Genomic DNA, 20788 nt, shown 5'->3' with positions numbered 1-20788 from the left:
GGGCACGACCGCCGCCGCGCGCACTGCCGCTCCGGCCTGTGCCCGCGCGCGCATGAGGAAGCGCGCTCGGCCTGAGCCACGGGGGCGCGCCGCGCTCACGAGAGCAGGACCGCGGCGGCGGAGCGCCCCATGTGGAGCGCGCTGCCCCGCCCCGCCCCGCCCCCTCGCTCCCGGGGCTCGCGGGCACCTGGAGTCAGGATTGCCTCAAGTTTGCAGCATTAGCACCAGCTGGGGAGGTAGGGCCGCCACCCGGCTCAGCTGGCGGAGCTGCAAGGCGAGGGGTTGCGGGACGGTGCCCAGTGAGGGAGAGGCTGGCTTCTGGGCGGTGCCCAGTCCGGGAGGGGGCGCGGCCACCGCCGAGGCGCCGGAGGCCACGTCCCGCTCCCCCAGGGTGAGAACGCGTCTCCGGGTGTGTCCTCAGGACCAGACATGTCCGAAGTGAAGAGCCGGAAGAAGTCCGGGCCCAAGGGAGCCTCCGCGGAGCCCGAGAAGCGGGGCGACCTCGGGAAGAGCCCCGAGGCCCGGGGCGGTGGAGGCGGGGGCTGGGCGGACCCCCGGACCTGCGTGAGCCTGCTGTCGCTGGGGATGTGCCTGGGCCTGGCCTGGTGAGTGCACGTCCGGGCCCTGCGCCCCGCTTTGCCCCCGCCCCACCCGGCTCGGCACCCCACTAACCTCCAAGCCCCATCCCTGACTTGCGGCTTCTCTTCCCCGGCCTCGGCCCAAAGAAGGGACAGTCCAGCTTTTTCGCTCATTTCTTGTAACGCATTTTTCCTTTGTCCTAGTTACGTGCCCCGCTCACTCAACTGGACTTGAGGCTAAGGTGTGGGAACGAGTCAGCCGTTTCTCGAGAGATACAGACTTGGCCACACTTTATTAAGGGCCTACTGCACATCGGTAGCTTTCCGGTTCCTAAAACCAGTTAACTCTCTGTCTGCAGGGCATTCCTCTTGGACAGATTTCCTCAACCCCACCCTAATGGCAATGTTCGTAACTTTAAAAGAATCCGTTATGATCCCAAAGCAGCCAACGTTAATGATAATCAAAGGTTGGAGGATTTCTCCTATTTTGATCAATGTGCATGCGTTATGAATTTAAAAAGTCCATTCCTAAGTTACAGATTGAATTTTAGTGCTATAAACTACAAAAGTATAGCAGTTGTATCCACCTATTAACTAACCGTTGATAGTTTTTAAACCAAGGAAACAACTATATATATATGGGTGTCATAGGAAAAATGAATATTAGAAATAACCTTAAAATCAACTTACTTAATTTTCCCCAATCGTTTTCTTTAGGGATAACATTTCATTTTAATAGCAAGATGAGCTTTAAATCAGAATTTCCCTTCATTTTTCACTGATTTTTAAAGTAGAAGATACTATTCATCTTCAAGAGTAATAGAATTCTAGATGGAACCTTGGATGGCCTCTAGTCTAGACCACTTTGATGGTAGTAAATGTTAAATTATACTTTGCTGATGAATTCACCCTAAATCAAAGTTAATAAAAGATTTGTTACAATAAAGTGAGTGTTGATTGTTAAATCATCTCTTCCAAAAAAAATACTGTTTCTTTTACTAATATGGTACTTTACTTGGGGAATACTTTGATTTTTTATCTTAGAATAAGTACTAATTTACTGATTCAAATAAAGTGTTCTTATATTTTAAAATGCATAACCTTCTTTAGATAAACAAAGAACCGTTTTCTATTGGGAAAGTTGTTCAGCCGTAGAACTTAGGCCAAAAGATAAAGCTCTTCAACCACTTACATGATTTTATCCCCATGAACCCATTACAGGATGAAAACACTTTTAAGTTAAAAATTCACTTAATACACCTAATCTGCCAAGTATCATAACTTAGCTTAGCCTATTTTAGGCTTACATTAGCCTACAGCTGGCAAAATCACCTAACACAAAGCCTATTTTATAATGAAGCACTGAATGTATAGTGTGATGTATTGAATGCAAAATGTGAAAAACAGGATGGTTGTACAGGTACAGACTGGTATGGTCTCTAAGTATTTTGACAGGGTGCCCTGTGATCACGTGGCTGACTGGATGCTGCAGCTGGCTCCGCTACCCAGCTTCAACAGAAAGTATTGTTCAGCATATCACTAGCCCGGGAAAAGATCAAAATTTGAAGTATGGTTTCTACTGAATACATATCACTTTCAGTAAAGTTCACAAAGCTGAAAAATCTTAAACTGAACTGTCTTAAATCAGGGACCATCTGTATATGTTGCTTCTCTCTGCAACCTAATGCAACTGGTTTTGGTTACTAAATTTATTCTCATAACTATCCAAGGATTCATATTCATATGAGATAAATTGCATCACAAAATACTCCCCTTTGCAATTATTTACTGACTGTCCAGGAAAGACACTAGTAGAAATATATGAAGGAAAAAAATTGTTGAAAAGCAGATTCTTCAACTAGGAATTACTGTTAGTGCCAACAATAAAGACACAACTTACATTTGGTAGTAAGGTTTTATTTGAGCTGTGTCTTCATGAAATCAAACAATGCTCAATCAATTATTTCTAAAATGGGCAGATTGTGTGATTGTTATTTAAATAATGTACTTAATTGCTTTGGTGAAATCTTGTGCCACACGAGTTGAAGTGTATGTACTTCAGCCAGTGTTTATAGCAAATATTTATTCATAGTAAGTTTGGGAATGAAAATTTATCCTGGTAAGACTTCTGCAAGCATTTTCCAAATAAAAAACACGTTTGGCATCTCAAAATACTTAAAAACACCCTGGAATTATACCAAAGCCATTGAGAGCTTTACCACTAAAACACACACTTAAGCATCTAAGAGTCTATCAACTCTACTGATTGCTTCCTGTACTGACACCGTCCTGATTCTTAAAATACAACAGTGAGTATATGTGCCTATCTGTGTACTCCTAAACACAGCCTAGCCACCATCCTCTCGCACTTTGTCTAATTAATTTGGGAAAAGAAATTAGAACCCTCCCACTACCCAAAGAGGATTTCAAGGCATCATTACATCCAAGTCTTCAAACCTCCAGTCTTCGGATATTTGTTGGCAGAGTAAACAGACATGATGCATAATGGCAGTATGATACCTCAACATCTTCTCATATGTCATCCAATGTCAGCATGACAATAAAATGTTGGAGTTAACAATTGTCCAAACTATATGGCCTGAGTGTTAATTTGCATAGCTCATTCTAAACTCTGAAGGAAAATTTTCAGATTGGAGGATTGAAGAAATTTTTCTTTTAGAAAGTTTGAAAGTTGTGAAGTTACTAAATGAGACACAAAACCTTCCCAGCTTATTTAATTACATAGAAATTTAGTCAATTGGAAGTCCCATTGTGAAAATTTTAAGTTGCTTTTGGAAATTTCAACAGATTTTTTAATTACCTTTATAAAACTTCTAATAGCATTTTTGATAATTATGTACAAGAAGTTAAAGCTCTTGAATCAGTCCACTAATTCAGGTTTTTTTCTCTACCATCTAATATTACTTTCTCCATAAATCATTTATACTACAAAATCTCAGCCAGCTGCATTTCTCGTTTGTTGTAGTTGTTAGTGAGATTTTACCTAAAAGGGTTATCCTTTTTGCTTTGTAAAAATGGATATCAATATTTTTCCAGAACATTCAGTATTATGCTGAAAAAGAAGCTATAGTATGAAACATAGGGCTAAATAGGTCCTGACACTAGTAGTGACGCTGGAACTCCCTTTCTTGCTAAAGGTGCATAATAACAACTTCCTTTGGTTGCCTATTTTTCATTATTAAGTTGAAGCAGAGCCAGAAAAACTCCTGTGGCTTTAAGTCCTCAAGCTGTCTGCCACCATCTAAGCTCCTGAAAGAGCTATCCAAAGACAACACTCTAAGGAAATGCACACACTGTATTACAGGGCCTTGAGACAGTATGAGGCCTCTGCAGACTGCAATGGATTATGAAAGAGGAAGTTTCCCTCCTTTTGTAAAGCCTAAAGTAGCCAAGTAAGCCAGGTCCCTTTTTCCTACCATCCATACCTTCAATGCCTTTACATATTATAATAGTGAAAAGAGGCCCCAAAACAGAGTAAGAGTGCTTCTCTTCCTGTAAGTAGTCTACGCCATGCATTCTATCCTTCATTTGCTATAAACCCAACTGGTGTTAAAGGAGTACAGGCCTGGGGCCTTTATCAAGTGCAAGTAGGAAGGAGGCAGCCCTGATCTTTTACATCACTACAGGCTTGTCAGAGGGATGGAAAAGCAGCTGTACAAAGCAGTCCAAAAGAAAGGGCCAAGATATTTAGAGAAGAGCTGTTATGTTACACTATAGACACTACAACAACCCTATGAAGTATTATTATCCCCACTTAACAGATGAGGAAACTACAGCAAAGGTAAGTTAAATAACTGGCCCAGGGTGCTTACAGAGCTAGTAAACAGCAGAGCCAAAGTTGCCCAGCTCCACACACAGCCAATATGTATGCTGCCTCCCAAGAGGCCAAGATCCTAAAAATAGAAATCCCTAGTCCTGAAGTATTTATAGTCCTTTTCTAACTACAAGTTACAGTCCTTAGCAGACCCTAATTGTCCATCTCATCTAAACTGTGGTACATAGAGAGCAAGGAGTGCCTGAACTGCCCCTGGTAGAAGATGCCTGTGACTCATAAAAAGGAAACAAGCAATTTGGGCTTAGATGCCAATTTCAAAAATCAGTTTCTCAGAATTGAAAGTGCTTTCTCTCAATATATTTTTGGCTTCTGGAAACATCAACCTCTTCCTTAATATTAAATGGGCTAGTATTTATAAGGTACTTTATAGTGTCTGGCACATCTGACTACAACATAAATGTAACTCAGCACCATACAAATAAATTACTTCTCATTTTCTTCATTACCAGCATAAAGTCAACTTCATGCTTGTCTCTTCTTATGTGTACTATTCATAGGTAGCCGTGGTAAATCTTTTATTTTTAATTTCAGTGAGAAGCTGACAAAAACCTACATTTATCACCAAAGATGATTATTTCCACTAAAATGACATCATTTTCTTCAAGCTTGCTTAATATTTAAATTTTGAAGAGAAATGGACAGACAACCCTAAAATATTTAATGAAGTGAAAACTCCTGTAACACATTACTGTCGTGGGTCAATCTTCACAAAAAGCCAGTTTTATAATAATGATTTTCTTTTTAATACACAATGATCAGTAGGCCAATCCCTGAGGTATAGTAATGCTGATATATCTAGTCCCTGAAATTAGACTTATTTCTTGAGAGTCATCTATCCTTGTCTTTGCTGATCTGGGATAAGCCCATACTCTAAAAAGAACCTCTTAAAAGCCAAGAATGAAACCACAAAAGAGTAAGTCTGTACATACATCTTTGAAAACTAGGATAATGGTGCTTTCAAATGACAGAGTTTTGTTTAAAAGTTCCTATTGGCCACACAGGAGAAAAGTCAGTCTGTGCTAATTATATAACCTTGGCTTATTTAATTCACTGTCTTAGGATAGACATTAAACGTAATCAAAAGACATGTATTTCATCCAACACTGGATAGTTGCTGCAAAAGCAAAAAATCCATTTTGTTTTGGACAGTTTTAAAGCAACAGACTAGTGATGACATTTATGGGTTTGAAACATCAGCACCTTTGCTGTGATGCACAAAGTGCAAACGTCTTTCACCCCTCCATTGAGTTTTGGGATGTTTAAATTGTCTTTCAGTGGAAGTCATTTTCACAAAACAGTATCAATTAGTGGTTCTCATATTGGCTGAGCACTGGAATAACTCGGGAAGCTTTTTAAATTTCCAATAGCCAAGTCACATCCCAAACCAATTAAGTCAGAATTTGGTAGGACCCAGGCATCAGACTATTTTAAAGCTGCCGGGTAATTCAGTTACGCTGAAAAGCTTTTGAACCACTGGTCTATATACTCTGATTTAGGCAGTTTGTTTGTAAGGTTATGCTGCCCCACTTTTTTTGTTGTTGTTGTTATCATTTATCTACAATTACATGAAGAACATTATGTTTACTAGGCTCCCCCCTTCACCAACTCCCCCCCACAAACCCCATTACAGTCACTGTCCATCAGCGTAGTAAAATGCTGTGGAATCACTACTGGTCTTCTCTGTGTTGTTTAGCCCTCCCCATGCCCCTCCCTACATTATACATGCTAATCGTAATGCCCCATTTCTTTTTCCCCACCCTTATCCCTCCCTTCCCACCCATCCTCCCCAGTCCCTTTCCCTTTGGTAACTGTCAGTCCATTCTTAGGTTCTGTGATTCTGCTGCTATTTTGTTCCTTCAGTTTTTCATTCTTATACTCCACATATGAGTGAAATCATTTGGTACTTGTCTTTCTCCGGCTTATTTCACTGAGCATAATACCCTCTAGCTCCATCCATGTTGTTGCAAATGGTAGGATTTGTTTTCTTCTTATGGCTGAATAATATTCCATTGTGTATATGTACCACATCTTCTTTATCCATTCACCTACTGATGGACACTTAGGTTGCTTCCATTTCTTGGCTATTGTAAATAGGGCTGCAATAAACATAGGGGTGCATCTGTCTTTTTCAAACTGGGCTGCTGCATTCTTAGGGTAAATTTCTAGAAGTGGAATTCCTGGGTCAAATGGTATTTCTATTTTGAACATTTTGAAGAACCTCCATACTGCTTTCCACAATGGTTGGACTAATTTACATTCACACCAGCAGTGTAGGAGGGTTCCCCTTTCCCCACAACCTCACCAACATTTGCTGTTGTTTGTCTTTTGGATTGTGGCGATGCTTACTGGTGTGAGGTGATATCTCATTGTGGTTTTAATTTGCATTTCTCTGATGACTAGTGATGTTGCTGCCCCACTTTTTGATGACTCAGAAAATACAGAGAATTTCAACTGCTGCTTTTTCTGATTCCCAAAGAATTGAGTCAAAGTAGATTAAACCAAATGGTGTTAGATCCAAAGCATTTTTTTGTGTGTGTGCTTATTCATTTCAAGTCCTGCACAAACATTTATTTTTTTTAAGATTGAAATAACTTTTTTACCCCTCTGTCCTTTAGTATTTACCAGATAAAGAATGCACTCCAATTTTAGAGTAGTATCTAAACTACACCCACATGACTCCCGTTTTGTTGCATATAATCAGTTGTAGGGATTTGCACCTTGTAATAAGTGTGTTTTATTGTCATTTTGTCAATGACTCCTGTTTTCACAGGTTTCACTCCTGTTATTTTACTTCTAATCTTTACCTCTCTCTTCCACTTCACTACATGTTTTTCTTCTCCCACATTTTAATTTAAAAATAGGTTTTTTTACATAGGTAACTCTTGCTTCTACATTTCATTGTAAAAACACTTATTTTCTAGATATTCCCCAGATATAACCTTGAGAAAAATAGTAGAGACCACATATCTTGTTCCAAATAATTCACTGTTTCTTCCTGCAAAGTATTTCTTGTGCATACATCTCTTATGATATCATACCAGCTCTCTCTCTAGGCTGTCAACTTGAACAGAGGCAGTTTTACTTGTCTTTTTATGAGTAGTTCAGTTAAACCAGTACCTAACCATATAGCGGGCTCTCCATCAGTTTGTTGAAATCAACCAATAAAAGCTACTACTGCTTATACCAGATTTTATGTGGGTATAAAATACACCATTAAAATTCAAGCTTAACGTGGTCATGAATTAGGTGGTAGTGATTTTTTTTTTTTTTTGTCTTTTCCAGGTTTGTATTTCAGCAGTCGGAGAAGTTTGCAAGGATAGAAAACCAATACCAGTTACTGAAAATAGAAACCAAGGAGTTCCAAAGGCTTCAAAGTTCAGTCGGTTTAATTTCAGAAAAGGTAATTATTAATTTTTCCATTATTATTCCCCACTACCACCCTTCTACCCCAATTCATAGCTTCTTTTTTCCTGCCGTTAAAGCCATTACTATTTTAACTCTCATTGTTCTTCCTACCTCTTCACTTTCTCCCTTCAATCCAGTTTAGATTCAGGTTACATTTTGAAAGGACAGGATTGTGTTTATAAACAAACGTTATTGTTTAAAAAGACTAATATGTTCATACTGATGTGACCTCAGTTTTCTATTTAAGTGTCAAGTGTCTAGAGCACTGAAAATGAAATTGATCTTCAGGTATAAAATTAGAATAGAACCAGCACTTGTTGGGCAAAGATCCATTGTTTTTTTTCCCCCTTTACTTTCCATTTAGTAAGCATATATACATATGTATTTAAGAATGACTAATCCAAAAATAAATCAATGATAAAATAAAACATTGATTTAATTACAATTAAATAAATGAATATTGATTTTCTAGCCAAATTAAATCCATGTCTATGTTATGTTTCTTCAAGCTGCAAATACAGGTGCTTATTACTATGATTCTTAGAAATGTGAGACAGATAAAAAAGTTTTAACTACTTGGGAGAGGGTCAGTGGCAATCAATAAGGCATCATGTGGGCCTTCTCTGGCTACCAGAGACCAAGCTATCTTTGGAAAAATGCCTTGCGTGTTCACTTATTCATTCACTAAACCTTTATTTGTGTTATAAGGTAGACAAGAACTTGGCAACAGTGAGCAAGGATGTTATAAAACTAGGCAGAAATGAAATAGAGGGTGTAAATTCCTGTAGCCTCATGCCCCAGGATTAGTTATAGTCCTCTAAAGGAGAAAAGCCATGGATGAAAAGTTCGCAGCCCACACAGGCTGGGAGATGCCAAGGCAGATGAGTTTAGGGGCCTCCGGCAGGGAGCGGCATAGACCTGCAGGCGTTGGTATTTCTGACCTAGGGCTCAAGTTAGAATCTGGTTAGAATTGTTGGGAGCCTCTCATCAGAGGGAACATAATGACAAGAAAACATTTCAGGAGATAGAATCTTCATGTACTTAAAAGCTATCGAAAACAAATTTTGAAGGAAGATACCCTTTTTAAATGAAAAATTTGGTAGCAATTTAAATGCTTTTTGAAGCATGTTTTTTAAATATCATCATAGGATCCCAGAAATATTCAGTCTTTGCATAGCTCTCTTTCTCCCAGTCTGCCCTATATGTGATTTAACAATAGCTGCCTTTTCACAAAGCTGGCTTGAAAGGCCAGCATATTGCAGGAGGGGAAAGCAAGGTGTAGGCTCTTATCACAATGGTATGACCTTGGCAAAATCATTTTAATGTTTCTTGGCCTCTTTCATCATTATTAAATGAAAATAACAAGATTTTTATAAGGATCAGATGTGATACAATATGTATGAAAACTTTAATGCAGTACTAAATTTAAGGTGTTGGCTCTTTTTAAAAAAATGAAAAACTCTAAGAATATGTTGGCAGCCCATAAATGCTAGTTATTGTAGTATACTAGTCACTATATATTTGCAGATTAAACCTTAAGACCTTTATTGTCTTGGAAAGTTGACCTTGTAGTTGGGGTCTATTGGAGCATACTACGTCCAAATTACAATGAGGCTGTAGTGAACAGTGTAAACAGGAAGTTACCTTAAATGAAGATAAGTTTGCTCCTTCAAAATGCTAATAAGAACAAATATATGCTGCTAATAAAACCTAACTAAACCTAATATTATCAATGTACAGGTAGTTCGCAGAATTGAGTTTTAAAGGAACTTGTATTATGGCTATGTGTGTACATTAAAAACAATTTTTAAACAAGGCTTCAGAGTAGTCTTGCTATATTAGTACTGTTGCACACTGCTCCTAGCTATCACCTGAAACTGCTTCAGGTCTTGATTGGGATGGGCTCAAAAGGTTTATGGCCATTCTGCTTCCTTAGCATCAACAAACATATGAGATACGGGACTGCAAAAAGGCATAAGACATGATCTCTTCCCTGAAGGAATTCAGAAGTTCTCATGTCTTAACCTGGCTAACACATCAGTCTGTTAGAGTCAGATTTCCGAGTCGCTTCTAAACCTTTCCTAATTGCCGTCAGACTTCTGATCTCTCCTGTATGCATCCATTCTCATGACATGAATCATAATCTGTTGTGATTTTTTTTTGTTTGTCTCTTTTACCGCTCTTTAGAGCAAATGCTGTCTTTTATGACTGTATCCCTAGTGCCTAATAATGGAACAGAGGATACTTAATAAATCTTATTGGGACTCTAGAAAAATATATAATGTAAAAGATCCAAAACACTACCTCCCCTATCAAATTGTGACGTCAGGGAGTATACTGTATCTATATTTTTATGTCCAGTGTCTAGAACAAAGTCTGGCGCAGAGTGAACACTCAAAAATTAAAATTATATGTGCAAAATGCCAAACAGGTGGCAAATTATGTAATACTATAGTTGCTACGGGCATTTGGGTGGTCAGGGCTAGGGCTGGGGAAGAATGCTGCCCTGAGGGGCTGAGATTTGGTCTGAGCCTTCAGTCCTGCCTGAAGGAAGCACAGAATTTAGCTAAGCAAAGGGGCAGGAAGAATAGCATTTAGAGGTTATGGAGTTTGGGACTTTATCCTAGAACCATTAGGAAACATAGTGGGTTTTTTATGTAGTACCATGATGTATAATAGCAGCTGTTAAAATCTTAATCTGGCTGTAGTGTGTAGGATGATTTAGGGAGGAGGTAACTGGAAGCAGATGTTAGATAATACTTCCAGAACATTTTCCTTGATCATCAAAGTTTTGGTTGAATGCTCCATGCAAGTGCTTCTATAGCTCTTTTACTGCTACAGTGCATATAGACTGTTTTCTTCTCAGTTAAATTAGGCTGAATAAGGGCAGAACTGTGTCTTGTACAGTATTGTGTCTCTAACACAATACTGCAAACATTTGATAAATTAATGGTCATTTCTAGGCCTTCCTGTAATCTCTAAGGCTGTAATCTATGACTAAAAGAGGGCCACTTGGCCCTTCTATATTCCAGACCCATATTAGGAAATGCCAGGAGCTTACTATAATTAAAAGATCCTTAGAATACTTTATTGTTTGACATGAGTTATCTCACCAAACAGGTTTTTTTCATTCATTTCTTTTTTGTGATGTATATAAAGATCTGATTTTGGTACCTTCTCTGCAAGAGATCAGTTTTTTTCTCAGGCAGGAGCTTTCCAGAATCGTAGAATTTAGGAAAATTAACAAATTTTATTACCAACTTAAAGTTCCTTAAAAAGCCAAATTATCGTAAGGATGACAACTGAGTTGCTTTCCATTGAAGTAAAAAAAGTGGGAAATGTGATATACTTTAGGCTTCTTTAACATTATGACTCTCCTGAATATTCCTCCATGGAAATGCACAAATGCTTGAGATTATAGGTTCAAGTATATGTTTATCTACCAAAGTGCTAACCTATTAAATTTGTTTAAAATATGTTAAAATAATTATTAAAGTAATAAATGTTTTTGTCAGTATGATTGTGGTATACTTGGATATTTTAGACATCTTCAGAACTTGAACTAGACAGGTGATTGTTAAAGTATGTTTCTGAAATATAAAAGTTATTAAGTAGCCTTGGGAATTGTTTTGTGTTACAAATGCAGCTTGAGTCTACTCAAAGTGTCCTGCAGGAAGCTACATCATCCATGTCTTTGGTGACCCAGTTTGAGCAGGAAGTATCCAGCCTCCAGAGTATCTTACATGACATTCAAAGTAGTGAAGAGGTGCTCACTCAAAAGATGCAAAGCCTTAATAAGAAATTCCAGAATGTTACAGATATCTGGAAGAGAAGCCTAGAAGAAATGAATGTTAATACAGATATTTTCAAATCAGAATCAAAACACATACATTCTCAAGTTACTGTCCAAATTAACTCAGCTGAACAAGGAATAAAATTGCTTACTGAAAGGCTAAAAGATTTGGAAGACAGCACACTGAGAAACATTAGAACAGTAAAAAGACAAGAAGAAGAGGATCTTCTGCGAGTAGAGGAGCAGCTTGTCTCTGATACAATAGCAGTTGAAAAGTTAGAAGAGCAGCAGCATGCCCTCTTTGCCAGAGACGAAGACCTGACTAATAAACTGTCCAACTATGAACCCAAAGTTGAAGAATGCAAGACACATTTGCCAACAATTGAAAGTGCTATTCGCTCTGTTCTGAGAGTCTCTCAGGATCTGATAGAGACAGAAAAGAAAATGGAAGATTTGACTACTCAGATGTTTAATATGGAAGATGACATGCTGAAAGCAGTCTCTGAAATAATGGAGATGCAGAAAACCCTTGAAGGAATTCAGTATGATAATAGCATATTAAAGATGCAAAATGAACTGGATGTTCTAAAAGGAAAAGTTCATGATTTTATAGTCTATTCAAGTACAAGAGAAAAGGGAACTTTAGAAGATTATAATCTAGAAAATGAAGGAAAAATTGATAGTGAGTTTTAAATGCACTACATTTATTCTGATGAGTCACATTGTTATACATAAATTGATGAGTTCTATGCTTTTGTGCTATTTTGATATCTCACTTTATCCTAGTGAGATGTCCACACAGATGAATTATCCATACATCCAAAGCTTATCTTTTTAAGCAATAAAACATTTCATTTTAACCATTTTAAATAAGAATATTTCTAAAATATATATTTCCCCACTTTTTAAATCAATATACTTAATATTTTTTAAAGTTTTTCTAATAATGAATGGACATCATTATGAATCTCACCAGTTATACTGGATCTAAATACATTAATACCTCTAGAAGCTATTGAGGAGTGTTTACCTCCTCACGAAATGACCTGTTTTTTTTCAAACGTATGTCTACTATACCTTTTTTGTTACCTGAAAAGGTGACCCACTGACCTGATCTTACTGTAGGTTGGTTGGTGATAATGCCTGCTTAAGCCAGTTTTTCATTTCCTTTGTAATTTTGCAGGCCAAGAATCCAGACAACCAGGTTAATAGGAATTTTATCTAAAAAAAAAAAACATGCCCAAGGGAGAGCCTGGAGTACTTCATTATGAATTAATATGCACTTTTTGAAAACTATGGAGCCTGGGAAATGTTTTTACTTTTTGTTAAGGTTCCAAACTGTTACAGATACTTGTAAGAATTTTTAAAGAGGAGTAGATATGTTGTTATTGAAGGCTTTTCATATGAATTAAGTGTGTATGCTTTGAAGAAACTTCCTTGGACTATCTTCATATACCTGGGCTTTTTTTTTAAGGTTCTACCTGTGTTATAGACTCTAGAGTTTGTTACATACATAATCTCTAGATATATTTTTCTACTTACAATAAAAAGTATACCAGTAAGCCTGTGGCCTATTTAAAGAGGAAAAAGCAGCATAATGAGAAATTGTAATTATGGTAATTAAAAGTATGTTGTTAGAGTCCCCAAACAAATTATCCAACCAAATTCATTTTACATAGTGACTTTATTTTACACAAAATTATATAATGGAGTCACAAGGAGTAAGAATGGACATACTGAGATGAGATTAAGGGGAGGGCTAGTTGGATTTTTCCAATAATAATTAGAAGTGTGCAGGATTGGAAGATCACATGACTTTTATTGGTAAGCTGATTTATCAAGTGTCCAAGCTTGCTGTTGAAAACTGAGTCGACTGCACATGGAAGTACTGTTCTTGTTTCTTCTTATCAATAACCAACTGTATTCCCAGTTTTATAATGCAATTTCAGTGGAATTAAACACAAAGAACTTGAAAGCGGTTACAGAAATTAGTTGTGGTCAGGTCGTTTTATGATGTAACTGCACCTTTTTGGAAGAAAATCCCAAGCAAGTTCTACTTTTGAGTTTAGGAGTGCTTATGGTAGTCAGCCACAGGTCATAAAAACAAACCTGGAAGAGTGCTGCTATTAAGGGGCACAGCATTTATTTCAGAAAACATTACATTTCTTGACTTCGAATGTCTTAAGTTCTCATCTATGTGCACAGGCAAAATTGGATTTTGCTTTTATTTTCATGCTAAGAAAATAAAATAAGCAGGGACTGTTGTTCTAATCTCCATCCTGTCAAAGCAGATGTGATCTCTTGTACTCTTCACTTTTATGTATATATTTTTGGCCTATCACTAGGTTTGATACACCAAATGCTGTATTGTATTTCAGGAGAAAACTGTTGGGTCTCTGTTTATACACATGCATACATTCTTTTACTCAGAGGTTTTCCTATAAAAAGTTGTCCTTAGAGAGACTGAGACCTACAGTAGTCCCCCCCATCCTCGGCTTCACTTTCCACTGTTTCAGTTCCCTGCAGTCAGCTGCAGTCCAGAAGCAGATGGTCCTCCTTCTGATGACCTACCATCAGAAGGTGAGTGGTAGCTTAACACTACATCACAGTACCTGTCATTCACTTCACTTCATCTCATCACGTAGGCATTTTATCACCTCACATCATTATAAGCATGAATACAACAAAATAAGAGTTTGAGACCACATTCACATGACTTTTATTATAGCATATTGTTAAAATTGTCTATTATTGTTAATCTCTTACTATGCCTAAGTTATAAATTAAACTTTGTCATAGGTATATATGTATAGGAAAAAGCATTATACATAGGGATTGGTACAATCCAGTTTCATGCATCCACTGGGGGTCTTGGAACATATGCCCTGTGGATAAGCGGGGACTACTGTACCTAATTTGTCTTCCTCTGTTTCTTACATTCACTTAACAGACACTTGAAATTTTAAAAAACTTTCTTGTGCATCAAATATTAAATAATATTATTGTCTTTCTTTTAAGGAAGATTACCATATTCTAGGATACATTTTTGCATCTTTGTAATTGATAATAAATTTTACATCAATTTCTGATAGCACTGGGCACTTTTTGATTTAGCTGAAATAAATCACTTCTACAAAACACCTAATTTTTTTTTACGAAACACCTAATTTTTTAACCTTAAGATGTAAAGTTTAAATGTATTTTTGTAGTGCTTTCTTTAAACTTTGCCTAATGATTAGAAGCTGTTAAGTGTATTTTATATTTTATAATGAAAAATGTTAATTTATTAACCTATATTCTATAGAAAGCTAAACTTGTAAGATACAAAGTTAATGGCATTATTTTTCATCTCAACCTAATTGTAGACTTTTGTATGTATAATCTTGACCAGAGCTTAATGTCATTATAAAATGATGCTATAAGTTCACTAAACACACTAAAAAAAATTTTTTTAGACTCACTTCATACTTGGCAGTTGGCAAAAGCTCTGCAAACTCAGCCAGCATCTGTTTTAAGTTCAGCTGTGGGCTATTAACTTAATACTATTCAACACGCTCCATCCCAGCTTTACACAGCAGGGAAGAACCTTTGGGAGCCTAGTACACGTCAAATACTGCTGGGGCCTACATCATCATCATCCTAACAGCTCCGTGTACTGAGTACCTGCCATGTACCAGTAACTGTGCCACCTACTTTGCATGGATCATCACTAATTCTTACCACAGCTTTGCCAGCTGAGGAGGAAATTGAGGCTCAGGAAGATTAAGAAGCCTGCGATCACACTCCTAGGTCTGTTCAACTACAAAAGCCACTGAACTCCCGCTACACAATGCAACCTGCTGCTATTCAATCAGGGGAGGAAAAAAATAACAAAAAACTTGTCAGAACTATCTTGAGAATTCAAAAAACTGTAGTTCAGCTAAATGTATCCACTGCATGTCACCATTAAGCTAGAGTGTAAGTCACTGAAGTTACAACTGACTTAAAATTGTTTAGGCACTAAGAGGGAATCAGTATATGCTTAGGAGAGAGTGGGAAAGCTATGGTGAAGAAAGAACCCTACACCGGAATCTTCCAATCTAGGCTTTGCCACTCTGTGTTCTTGGACACTTTATCTGGGGGCTCAGTTTTTTCATGAGAGAATTGTACCAAATAATTTCTAAGATCCCTTCTAGTTTTATGTGGTTTTAAATTTTAGAGATCAATAAAATTGTTAGGTCCTTTAGTACATTTTCAAAAACTCTTCAGTAAAGCTTTTGGAAGGCCAATTGGACCCAGAAATAAATCCCTTGAGCCATGTTGCTATGCTTGTAGGTTTAGACAGTATTTAACATTACAGGATAGCATCTAGCTTAGTACCTTACATGTATGATAGATACTTGGTAAATACTCAAAAATTTTTATGTCTGAACCTTTTGAGTTACTGATAAGACTCTCCAAACTCCTCCGTCCATTCTAGGCCAATAGCTTAAACAAGCCCCAAATAATTTTTTAAAATAACTCAGTAAAACAATTTCTAGACTATTCCTATACTGTGTTGAGTTTATATTTTAAATAGAAGTTTATGATAAATTGCTTTATACGCTATCACGTAAAACAAAGAAGCTTACTAGCAGCTTTTCAATGATCTGATCCTTCTAAGAATCTACTAAGCTTTCTGAGGAGTCTTAATTGTGTAATGCTATTAAGCTACATTTACTCTATGGAGAGTAGATACATTAATAAGCAATAATCTAGTAATGAAATGGATGAAATAAGCTACTGCTTCTTTCACTCTTGGGAGTCTCAGCAAGTGTACTTTATTGCAAAACTTTCCCCTTACAAATAAAACATGCTTTTGCAATTGCCACGTTTCCTTCCTATTTGTGGCCATTCTTTAATGTCATATACACAGAAACATTTTCACTTAACTCCTACCAAAAAACATTTTGGGCCACATCCCCCACCAATAACTGACATAGGAAAGCCTACTGAGGATAAAAATACTAAATATATTTTTAAAACAAATATATATGATGAGATGAGATGGGGGAGTTACTGCTTTCAATTGTTCGGCCCCCATTTCAGCTTGTCATTTTGCACATCTATATAGCTGCTTTTTAGGCTGCTATAAAAATAGTATTATAAGCGTATTAAATTTTTATTTGCATTAAATACAACTAAGTTAAGTTAGCAAAGTAATCTCAAAAGGTTAGCTGAGTAAACCAGTCAGATGCAATTTAAGAAAGGTAATTCATTAAAAATATATATATGTATGTATGTATGAGAAATACACAATTACTTTGGAAAAAACTTGATGTCTTTAGATGAAACTGCATATCTTATTTTATAAAAATGTTTCTCAGCCTGCATGTTTTTAATTGTTTTATAAATTTTAATTTATTGTCATTTTCATTCCCAAACTAAATTACAACCTCCCTGAAAGCAGACTGTTCCTGACTATGTAGCACATACTGTACAATAAATGTTGAATCAAACTAGTTTTTATTATTAGTAGAAAGCTATAGGCAATTTCCATTTTAAAATGCTTTCCTAGAAAAAGAGCTTAAAGTTTAAATTTTTCCCTTTCCCTCTTACTTTTATTAACTGATGACACAATGCAATAAAATTTCAAATATTCAACTTTTCCAACACTGTGTGCAAACACACGCACACATGCACACGCAGACACCACCACCAACAAAAACAACTCAAAACATGTTGCCAGACAGCTGTGGCTCATAATGTTCATAGGTTAATGTATCCAAGTTAAACCAAAACAATTTAGAGGTATGTAAGTATACAATAGACTGTGGGGAAGGAGGATGATACTGAAATGTATAAAATTTGGGAGCCGCTTGTATTGGAATCAAAATTTTAGAACTTGGAGATAGTTTTTTGTTTGCTTTTTACATATCTAAACTACCAAGTTAGGGTCACAACCCAAACTGTACTCATCTTTTATGTCCCTTACACTTGGCATGTCTAACAGCTTATTAGTTAGTTAATTGAATTAGTCAAGGTCTCATGGATACCCCAGAAAATTATTCATAAATTAGGACAATAAAGTGTATACACACAGTCTTGGACATTGGTCCCTTCATTCTAGCACTTGAAATAATAACTACTGTACAAACTTGTTTCAGTAGTTATGTTGCCTTGACCCCCCCCAAATCTACCAAAGCTCATCTAGAGGTTTTCTCCTCCTTACTCCAGCAACTGAAAAAATACATCACTGTCCTTCATTTAGCTCATTTTGTCACTGTACAGAGAATTGATGGTGAAAAATAATAGCTGAAAAACACCTTTTCCAGTAACATGAAATTTTGCTAATGGTTTCCTTCTTATTCATTAGTAGTACACTTAATACATCTTTTATCAAATGCTTTCTAGGAAAGCAGTGAAATTATAGTTAAAAATAGCACAACATAAAATTTAAGTTGAACTTTAAATATTAAGCCTTTAATCAATTAATTATGGTGGTATTATATTTTCTTATAGTGTCAGAAGTCTGAAGCCTTCATGGAAAAATTGAAGTCTTTTCAAATAATTACTCGCCTAAAGCGTCTACAGGAGAAAATATATGAGGTGAAAACTTGGTCTAACAGGATAACTGAAAAACAGGATACACTGAACAACAACTTGACAGGTCTTTCTCAAAAAGTTACAGAAGTAGACCAGAATATAACTTCCATGGCAAAAGATATTGGTCTCAAGATTACAACTATAAAGACAGACCTACGACGTATTTCAGGTTTAGTAACGGATGTAACATCATTGACAGACTCTGTGCAAGAACTAGAAAATAAAATAGAAAAAGTAGAAAAAAATACAGTGAAAAACATAGGTGATCTTCTTTCAAGTAGCATTGACCGAACAGCAATGCTCCGGAAAACAGCATCTGAAAATTCACAAAGAATTAACTCTGTTAAGAACATACTTTCAGAGCTAAAGAATGATTTCAACAAACACACGGATAGGTTTTTAAGCTTAGAAAGTGACAGAGCTAAAGTTCTGAAGACAGTGACTTTTGCAAATGATCTGAAACCAAAGGTGTATAATCTAAAGAAGGACTTTTCCCGTTTGGAACCATTGGTAAATGATTTAATACTACGCATTGGGAGATTGGTTACTGACTTACTACAAAGAGAGAAAGAAATTGCTTTCTTAAATGAAAAAATATCTAACTTAACAATAGTCCATGCTGAAATTAAAGATATAAAAGATGAAATAGCACACATTTCAGATATGGATTAGTTTTATGTTATTTAGATTAGACTGAACTTTTTAAAAAATAAGACCACTGTCATAAAAAGCCTGACAAGTCAGAAATCATTGAATTTTGGAGTTAATACCATTTTGTACTTTATTGTATTTTGAGTTCTATATTAAAGCATTGTGCACCTCGTTTTCCAAAATAAGTATGTGAAAACATATACTTGAACTTTATATAACAAGAACATCATTATCTTGACACTTAAAACACACACTAAAACACCAAGGGAGAAGCAGGATCTGCCAGTCTAGCATTGGGAAACCTAGATGCGGCAAAATCCGAATCCCCACTTGCCCTGACTGCCAGAGAGCATAATGTGTGATTGGGGCCCTAACTGGAGAACTGGCAGAGACGTTAAGTCAGGGCTGTCAAAAAGGCATGATTCAACAGAAAGTTAAGTGAGGTAGGAGCTGTGAGTAGCAGCTCCTGTACTAAGGTACCACATCATTCTCTGATGGATCAGGAGAACAACATTCAGCTGTGAACTAGATTCCTCAAAGTTTCTTAACTATGTGGTGTCTGGGATTTTTAACATTTGTGATTTACCTCATAAATGATACAGAAAAATTGTGTGAACAATGATTATATAACTTAAGAAAGTACATAATTTAGCAGCAAAACTGCCATAAGTCCAAATTCATGAACATTGTGGACATTTCTATCCCAAAAATGGTATCATAGAAGTTATTTTAAAACATGGTCAGAACATTTCAAGCTTTCACAAAATAGAGAAGCTGTGACTTGTTCTACTAGTCAATTTTATTGTACATGTCACTAGGTCTGCATCATTTAGCAAAAATCAGGCTTTCTTAGAATTTTAATTGCTTAGAAAATTTGAATCATTTGATCCCTCTGGAAACTATTATGCAATGCTGTCATGTTCCAGCATTATGGCCTAATTCAACTAAACTACTCATTCTGTACACTCATCCCACTGGGTTCTGCTTTATAGAATTGACATTAAACCACATGTGAAAAAATGTTAAAACTTCCTGATTATAGATACTCTTTCAGTATGAAGACATTTTAAAATGTGAAATGGGAATTCACAAAAGTTTAAGTGGTTTTAATTGAACTTTGCAGGTGAAATTCTCTCAGAAATAGCTCTAAAATACCTTTAACTAGATAGGCAATCCTTGACAGCTTGAACATATCATACATTGTACCAATACCCACAAATAAAATCTATTGTCTTGAAAATTTGAATCCTGAGACCGTGACAGCAGAAATCTGCCTCATAGCGAAGGATGGCTGAAATGCTTATCTTGGTTTTCAAATCCACGGTACCATCCAACCCACAGGCTCTTCTTACAAAGTGACCGACACTCCTCCCAGTGTGGGTGGAGTCCAGTCTACATTCCTTTATCCTGAAGCTGGGATTTGGTCTTCTGGAACTCAGGCTGTGACCAAGAGTTTAATAGAAGTGATGCTGACTTCCACAGCCACGTCCTAAAAATGATCCAGCTTCTGCCTGACTCCACTTCAGAGCCCTGAACTAAATCCAGCTGCTCTGAAGCCCTGAACCAGTCACTAACAGGGAGCTGCAGCTCTCCAACCTAGATTGAGTAAAAAGCCTTTGGAGATGACCCCAGAACTACCATCTGACTGTAACTTTGAGACCCAGAGCCTGAGAGTCCAGCAGAGATGCTCCAGAATTCCTTACCCACAAAAAGCCAGAGATTATGGTAAATACCATCTCAAGCCATTACACTGCAGATGATTTGTTCTAATGCATACTGGGGACACCAACTATCACAGCTGTCACTTGCTTGAGCTCAGACTACAGCTCTTTTTTAAGTTTGGCCCAGATTTGCACCTATAATCCTTCCTTTCTCTCTGCAATGCAACTAAAACAAGACCAGGTGATGATACAGAAAAGTTAACACACAACTAGATGCATC

The 20788-nt window shown here is 37.0% G+C and overlaps 1 protein-coding gene across 3 annotated transcripts; it reads left to right on the top strand.

Annotated features, from left to right (window-relative positions):
• The first annotated feature begins 36 nt into the window (after window positions 1-36).
• On the top strand, window positions 37-19143 carry IKBIP (IKBKB interacting protein). Of its 3 annotated transcripts, XM_037023086.2 has the most exons (5): window positions 37-236; window positions 422-605; window positions 7717-7834; window positions 11486-12314; window positions 18113-18276. In XM_037023086.2, exons 1-5 carry the CDS (start codon window positions 53-55, stop codon window positions 18124-18126), a joined length of 1329 nt encoding a protein of 442 aa, XP_036878981.1. In that variant the 5' UTR covers window positions 37-52; the 3' UTR covers window positions 18127-18276. The 3 variants fall into 3 exon arrangements, with proteins under 3 accessions (XP_036878981.1, XP_036878983.1, XP_036878982.1); XM_037023088.2 differs by lacking the exon at window positions 11486-12314 and having other exon boundaries at window positions 18113-19143; XM_037023087.2 differs by lacking the exon at window positions 18113-18276 and having other exon boundaries at window positions 11486-15043.
• Window positions 19144-20788: the final 1645 nt, after the last annotated feature.

The sequence above is a fragment of the Manis javanica genome, chromosome 10 (genome assembly GCF_040802235.1).
Source record: "Manis javanica isolate MJ-LG chromosome 10, MJ_LKY, whole genome shotgun sequence".
NCBI lineage: Eukaryota > Metazoa > Chordata > Mammalia > Pholidota > Manidae > Manis > Manis javanica.
This window is presented reverse-complemented; position numbering and strand designations above follow the sequence as displayed.